The sequence below is a fragment of the Ailuropoda melanoleuca genome, chromosome 5 (assembly GCF_002007445.2).
Source record: "Ailuropoda melanoleuca isolate Jingjing chromosome 5, ASM200744v2, whole genome shotgun sequence".
NCBI classification, from domain to species: Eukaryota; Metazoa; Chordata; class Mammalia; order Carnivora; family Ursidae; genus Ailuropoda; species Ailuropoda melanoleuca.
Genome location: NC_048222.1, coordinates 57,500,023 through 57,508,307, shown reverse-complemented (window position 1 = coordinate 57,508,307; position 8,285 = coordinate 57,500,023). Strand labels below are relative to the sequence as shown.

General features: G+C 36.6%; 1 protein-coding gene across 2 annotated transcripts; it reads left to right on the top strand.

Annotated features, from left to right (window-relative positions):
• Positions 1-8,285, top strand: CTXN2 (cortexin 2). Of its 2 annotated transcripts, XM_034660153.1 has the most exons (3): positions 1-190; positions 1,778-1,812; positions 7,524-8,285. In XM_034660153.1, the coding sequence occupies exon 3, from the start codon at positions 7,584-7,586 to the stop codon at positions 7,827-7,829; it is 246 nt and encodes an 81-aa protein (XP_034516044.1). In that variant the 5' UTR covers positions 1-190; positions 1,778-1,812; positions 7,524-7,583; the 3' UTR covers positions 7,830-8,285. The 2 variants fall into 2 exon arrangements, with proteins under 2 accessions (XP_034516044.1, XP_019653412.1); XM_019797853.2 differs by lacking the exon at positions 1,778-1,812.

The window sequence follows — 8,285 nt, the reverse complement described above, 5'->3', positions numbered from 1 at the left end:
TCTCTCACTGACAGATACAGACATTTACACACGTAGGCCAGGAGAGCGCTAACCACGGTCCTGTGACTCCTCGCAGGTTCCCAGGACACTCCTTTTACATTCTTACTGAACCGATCAGCGAACACAGACAAACCTGCCAACACTTAAGTCTACTCGCTGGATTTCATCTCCATGGCAACAAGCATGGAAGGTGAGACATCGCTGCCTGCGAAGTAACTTTCTCCCCCTACCCTCCGCATTAACCGACAGGGTTCCAGTGAAGGTCCTGTTGAGTAGCCTGTTCTCATTCTCTTGTATTTCTGATGCTAGGGAGCAGGAAGGGGGGGTGGGGGGATGGAGCCTGCGGGTCTGGTCAGTTCAAATTCTAAAGGAGAAAAGAGCCCTGATGTTTCCGCTGCTGCTGCTGCTGCTGCTGTCGCCAAAAAGAAAAAAAAAATGTGTTTTGTGTTTGCAGTTAGCTCTCTGACGCTTCTCCCATAATGTTTTGTAGGAGGTTTCTATGCTTCTTTAGTTTAATATGTCCAAAGAGAACTGGAGACAAACAAGGCAGAACGATAATGACAGTCCAGGTTTCTCTAGCGAGACATTTTGAAAATTTTCAGACCAGATATCCAGTGCTTTGAAAAGATCCAATGTCAGAGTCCTTGGGGACCCATGCGAAGAAGATTCTCTTAAGGTTGAAATCTGAAAGGTTGGAGAGGGGAATTCTGGCAGATCCCAGGGTTTTGGATATCTGGGAAGGCCTGAAATTTATGTACTTCATCATGACGAAGACATCTGGGTTTGTAATTTAAGGTTTTCCTTTAATTCTAACACATTCCACTCCTGATGATTAACAGCTCAGTGCAGAAGTGGCCTGCATCATGTTTCTTTTCCCTGTTTACTTTGAATTGGATTTAATAACCTTGATATTTGGTGGAGGGTGTGTATGGGAGGATTCATTATTTTTTAAACCTAGGTTTTCTTACATGTCTCATTTCATGAAATCATCAGTATTCATATTATTAGCATTAAAGATTACTATAACTGATATCCAATATCAAAATACTTTTCACCAAGAATACCATATTCCGCTATAATAGTTGTCATTTCAGATATACTTTTTGGACTATCATTAATAGATAAATAAACCAGAGGGAAAAACCTGTTGATTAAAATAAAATACAGAAGGTTCCCCTTTTTTTTTAATGGGCATATACTTTTCAATATTGGTTTCTGCAATTGCATATTGTGGCATGCAAACTAGCTATAGATTTCTGAAAAGTGAAATTTTATATTTCTAATCGGTAAACTTATTCACAGAAAAAAATCACATACAACATTCATGTGTATGAAAGGATATATATATTAGTTATAAAAATACTGTTATCTTTGCTTGACTACTCACAGTGATATGATTTATATGACTGATCATAGAAAGACTTTTGTTTATTGGTTATTAACTACAAAGCTAATTGAGTGAGATTTTGGCCTTTTGGTCTACAGGTATACAGTTGGCCCAATCCTATGATTCATCAAGACTTAAAAATCCCAGTTCCTGACAATTGCCATGAAGGAGGAAATGATGTACTTTCAACTCAATTGCTCATTTCGAAAGCACCTAAATGTTGATCTTCTTATCCATTTTTTGTGGTGTAGCATATTTGAAATAACTTCTACCACATAATTTTACATCTACTCTTTTTTTGAAAATTCATTTCTTTTTTCTCAACAGGGTTTCTTTATCCTGGTTTTGTAACTTCATGGTCTAAATGTCTCTCATTTTTCTATTTCCCAGTAAACAAGATATTAAGATGATGTTTTCCTTCTGAGGTAGGCATTAAAATGTCTGTTTTACAGAAGCTAATGATTTGTTGTGCTTTTCCATCTCTGTCACAGATTAGAAAAAGTGAAAATGTATCTTTTATCCACATTCATTAATTCCAGATATCTTCTTAATTATGGAGAAGTCAGTATTGTAAATGGAGAGTTCTATTTATTTTTAACAGTATTTTGTTACTAGCGATACTTTTTTATTAAATTATGCTCTATATCAATAGAAAGGTACAAAGCTCATTGCACTTAACAATATATTCTCAAAAACTCTAGACTTGCTGTTGAAATGAGACACATTGTTCATTTCACACAGCAAGTAAAATGGAACGTTTGGGCAGATGTTTGAAAAATTTGGGCCTGAAAATACTGGTATTTCAAATGCTACACTTATGGCTTAAATTACCAAGAGCATCTATTTGCTGAACATATTGTTAGGTAATTGCTTAACTTTTTATTTATTTGCTTGTATGGACACAGCCTGGAGCAATGGCCAGACTTTTTTTCAACCTTTAAATACTACCCTTTTAGTTGTTTACCTTGACTTGTATTTTGTTTTCATCTTTAGTATAAGGTAGAATTTTAAAATGAATATAAAAGTTCAAGTTCTTCCTTTTAAGATATTAATAAAACCCATGTTCTTTATCACCCCAATTTTTGGTTAAAAATGGAAATTTCCTAGTTCTTTGAACCTCAACTGAGTTTATTCGGCTCTGCTTTTAAAAGTAGAACATATAATCATGTTCTTATTATTGGAAATAATTGGTCTTTAGATCTAAACTTATGCACTTAAATTTTTGTGTAAGTAAAACGTCTTTTTTGTCAAGTTTCTTTTTATCATCTGGCTTCGTTTATTCATTACCCATCACTCCAAACCCCTCTTCAATTTAGTGTCCCCCCTGGACATTCAACTAGAATTTTTTAAATGATGAAAAAATTTTGAATGCCAAACCCAAGCCCCTGTTTTTCAGCACTTAGTTTCCATCACTGCTGCAGAATTTGATACTGTTTACCAACACCTTTAGAAACTCTAGCTTCCTTTGTTTCAAGTGAACTTCCCACTACAGATTCACTTATGGCTCTGATCATTCCTTATACACCACCACTAGCGGATCCTGCTTTCTTCTTGTAAGAGGGATTCTCTGAGGCTCATTGCTAGGCTTCTTTTATCTTCAATCCTTTTTGGTGACTGCAAATAGAATCTTAATGGGATTACATCAAAATTGCTTCCTGGACCAATCCAGAACAAGTAGATCTGGCTTCCTACAGTAACACTTCAAATATTCGAATGCAGCTAGCATCCTCCTTGGTCTTCGCTTTTCTGCAAAACTCAACAATTCTTTCCTTCTCTTAAGTTTTGATCTATAAATGCTTCTATGTATTAAACTCTCTTCATCCCGGAGGCATTCTTCCACACAAAATTTTGGTTAACAATATCCTTAAGGTATTCTCCCCACCAGCAACTTTATGCTGAACAACATGATCTGGGTTAATTTGTTTAAAACTCCTTATTGAGTGTCTACTATGTGTCAGGTATGGACACCATAAGTTCACTAAGACCAGAACTAAACTCTTCATTTACTTTCTAAATTTACACTTTGTTCATATTTTCCTTATTTTAGTTAATGAAAGCACTATCTTTACACTTGTCCAGGCTTAATAGAGAGGAGTCATCTTTGATACCTCTCTCTCCATGGCCTGCTACCTTCCATCATTTGTCAAAACTATCCCCAATATCTTTACACATATCTTTCAAACCCATTTCCTCTCCCACACATCTACTTTGTTAGTCCAAGCCTGCATTGCTTCTCATCTGGACCATTTCTTTCCCATGATGCTCCCTCCCTTAAATCTTTGTCTATTTTGGCCTCATCATCAAGCAACTCAGCCTTTAGGCAAATAAATTGCAAACTCTTAGCCTAACAGTCAAGAGATTTCACATTTTGGCTCAACCTACCTTTCCAATGTTTTGTTTCCCATACTCCCCTTTCCTTGTGCCAAATTGTTCTGAACAAATAGCTCCTCTGAACAAACTCAGCAGTTTTCTATCTTCATATTTACTGTCATTTTTCCTTCCTCACATATCTAAATCTTCTTCTGTCTTTCAAGACTCAGCTCAAATCTTAAAGTCTCTTAGAAGAAAAACTTTCCTGATCCCTAAATGAGTGAAATCTCTCTTCCTTCTAAATTTGTTGATCTTTGCATCTCTTTTGTCATCAAAATGTTTAAGATAATAATACTAACCCTATATGGTTATTATGGGGATTAAATAAAATAACAGATGTAAAGCAATGTTTGATATACAATATATGTTAAATACAAGTTCGTTCCCTCTTCCCTTCTACTGCCTTTGTAGTAAACTATGCTGTTTTCTTTCTGTTTGTGCATGGAACCTCTCCCCTACAAGCTGGAATCACTTAAGAGTACAAGTCATGTGACTCTTTCTGGGAATGCTATTCTTCATCAGTCTGATAAAAACAAACAAGAAACACTGAACTCTGAGCTACTGAATTTTGATATTTATCTCCAAGGCCAATTTTTTTTTTGAAATCAAACAAAATTTCTCTTATTCATTTCAACTAAATGTTAAATGTTTTTTGACATGTTTTCTGGATGCCTAAAAATCAGATTTTCAGATATTAGAACTTTAATTGTCAAAAATTATATTTTTCAATAAATTTACTTTGATTCAGTTCAAATAGTTTTTGGATACCTATGAGATGCTGAGAACTATCTATAATCAGTACTTGAGAACTAGTTATTTTTCCATTAAAAAGGAAAGTCATTCACAGATTGTCTGAGACTCTCAGAACAAGGCATTATCTGGTGTGTTAGATAATTTAATAAGGGATTTTGTATCTCAAACGTGGAAGATACTGTGTTTTAATTTAAATAGTGACAAATTAGTTGAGTGCTTTATTGCTACAACTAGAAAATGCCTCTTTTTGTTTGTCTGTTTGTTAGGTCAGTTGATGGGTCTTAATACAAATAATAGAGACTATTAATCACTGAGAGCTAACTGACTTAACTCTTCTAAGGATCAGCTATGACCCTGTGTCTCTGTCTGCATTACGATTTTTAAAAACATAAATAAATTGAACTAACATCATAATTATACATAGTTTAGGTTGTTTCTACATAATGGCAAAATAAACTAGCTGGAAAACGTACAGATTACTAAAACTGCCCAAATGTTTTCACTTCTGTGCTACCAATTGTTGCAAGTTTGGTTCTTCAGAAACCGGACTCTGAGGCAGAGTTTAGTGTGAGGACATTTAAGTAATGCCCTTGGGCCCAACACCTGTGGAAGAGTGGGGAACTAGGCAGGAGTGAGCAGAAGTTGAGTTGTAATGTGGAGCCAGTGACAGTCTTGGTTTACTCCATGCACAACTCTTGATCTAGAATGGCCTTTCAAAGTTGTGCTCCTTTGAGTTGAAATGACCAGGTCTTTTACTCTTACATCAGTCAGTCATTAAAAATGGTCTGCCCTAAGAACAGAAGTCACCTTGCACGAGGCAGGCAGCTCCCTGTGAAAGGGGCTTACAGCTGAAGACTATCTGGTGGCAGCACTCCCAGCTGCTGGGCAGCAAGTCCTCCATTGAAGGGAGCCTGTTAGACACACCGCACCACATTGTCCACCAGTAAACCAGGTTTATTGCTTCCTCATACCCCCATGTTCTCTGAAATATTCAAATGGTATAGCCTAGCAAAGTCATGACTCCAGTGAAAAAAATACTCCAAACTAGCTACTTGGCTTTATCAGTTACCCAACAAAGGTTTGGTTCAGCATCTCCACGTAGAAACATCTTGCTTTTCAGTTTCTTTGCTCATTAAGCAAATGAACAAGAGAATGTATGACTCTCAACAAAAGACCCTTAACTGACAAAAGCAATAAAAGTAGAGATTTCGTCAGAAAAAAAATTCTTTTTTTTTTTTTAAAGATTTTATTTATTTATTCGACAGAGATAGAGACAGGCAGCGAGAGAGGGAACACAAGCAGGGGGAGCGGGAGAGGAAGAAGCAGGCTCATAGCAGAGGAGCCTGATGTGGGGCCCGATCCCACAACGCCGGGATCACGCCCTGAGCTGAAGGCAGACGCTTAACCGCTGTGCCACCCAGGCGCCCCAGAAAAAAATTTCTTGTTAAATCTCAAGGTCATTAGATATCCAGTCCGGTCTCATGTCTTCCATAGGATAAATAGTGCAAGAGCGCAATCAGAAAAATCACTCTGAGCCACCTAAGTGGTACGAAATTTTTTAAAAAATTAGAGTATAGTCACTATACCATACATATTAGGGCAGAAAAAAATGATTTTATGGAAAGAAGTTTAACAGAGAATTTTGAAACAATGAGTTTCTGTTTATTAAACGAACAAGTCAAGGAACAACATACCACAGAATGTATTAAATATTCCTGACACTGAAGGTTTGAAGATAAAGCTGTTTTGTAATCCAAACTATTATAAAATAAAATATTGCTTAGCATTAACTGGTATTCATTGGTGAATAACTTTGAAAGCTACGAGTTTGTTCTTATTAATTACTTCCTTTCCTTACTCTTTACATCCCCTACCTCTTCTGTATCAATTGTTCTCTGAAAATTGAATCCAAAAAAATCTGAAGGGTCAGCCATTTTAATCAGTAATTCTTAAAAATTATTAGAAAAAGCAATAATAAAAATGCAAACACAAAAAAATCTATTACTCTCTGTTATTGGATGACAAGCTATTTGATGAAAGTACCCTCAAGAAGGGTGGCAATGGGTTAGCAGCCATTTGATTTAATTAACTAATCTTAGTTTTAGTTGATTAATTTACTTAACATTAAGACTTCAAATGGGAAAATCTGTTTTGCTTCAATCCAACACATACCTTCTGGACAATTTTTCTGTAGTTTTAGAATCGCAGTACAGAAGGGCATCTGTTTGGGAAAAGAACTGGGGAGCTCATCTTGAAGCTGAAAGTTTATAGAAAATATGCTGTCTAACTTGGGTTTTGTGTTTATTTAGGGTGCTGAAAGCTAATGGCGATGGTGGGGACATGGTTAGGGATTCATAGCCACTGCTGCTTACTCCTTGCAGGATGCTACGTTGGGTGCTGCTCTTATTAAAATAATTTTTAAAACACAATTTATCTCTTTAAGAAATTAATATTTAGCATATGGAGTGGTAGTGGGAAAGAAAAGACAAGTACATAAGTCTAAAAGCTAAGAAAATGAAAAAGAAAGAAGACATTACACCTATTTAAAAAGATCAGAATCTGTATCAGACAAAATGACACTGGAGATAGACCTTAAAACATGGACCTTAGGGAGCTTGACCAGTTCACACTCTATGATTATTTATGATGTTATCTACACATGCAAAAATGAAAGTAAATATTAGATGACAATTCAGGTCAAGGAAGCAGTGACTTAACCATCTCACAATGAATCAAAAGCTTCTAGGGTTAATTATTTGAATATTCCCTTTCATACCTGATTTCATATTTAGTGCATATAGGTAGTTTCAGGTGTCCACAAAGGCAGTTCTGTAATGACTACAATAGAAGCAGCATCTGCAATGCCAATTTGATCCTGATCCTTATCTGATGTTTCCACGTGTCTTTTGTGAGTTAAGTCAAGAGGGTTTGAAACTGTCAGATTTTAAAAAAACAATTAGCTGCTCAATACCATACGTGAATAACGCTAAACTGAGTCTCATTTTGTATCTAGGCCAAGAGGTGACTCCAGCAGGAATTCTGAAGAGCCGTAATGATGTGACAGTGAATAATAATGAGTAGTTCTTACTGTGGCAACTCTTCAGCTAAGATGAGTGTCAACGAAGTATCCGCTGTTTCATGGACTCTGGAGCAAAAAACTGGCTTTGCTTTTGTTGGGATTTTGTGTATCTTCTTGGGACTTCTTATTATCAGATGCTTCAAAATCCTGCTAGACCCGTATAGTAGCATGCCTTCCTCTACGTGGGAAGATGAAGTTGAGGAGTTCGATAAAGGGACATTTGAACATGCACTTGCGTGAGAGTTCCACCTTACGGTTTCTAGGGTTATGCCCTGGGACACATGGAAGATACGGTTGTAATTTCCTTGAGCATGCTGGAAGAGGCTCATTTCATTCAGTACATTCAATACATATGTGTGGTTGGACAAGTCATCTAATCTGTACGGACTTCGGTGAGGAGGCTAATCAGAGAATTTTTAATGTCCCTTTCAATTCTAGTGCCCTATGGACTCTGTGAACGGATCTGGAAACCCAGAGATCTGGGATGAATGAAGATTTAAGATGTCATGAGAAGTTTTTCCGTTTAGGAGTCTAAACTCTTGTGATTTGAATTCTAATGTTGACTTAGTCAAGAACTAGCTTTACGACCTAGAAAGCTAGCTAAGGGGCACCTTTCCACATCTGCAAAACAAGGATAAAGAAACCTATCCTGCACATCTTACAGGGATGTTGAGAGGACCGAGTGATGTATAATGA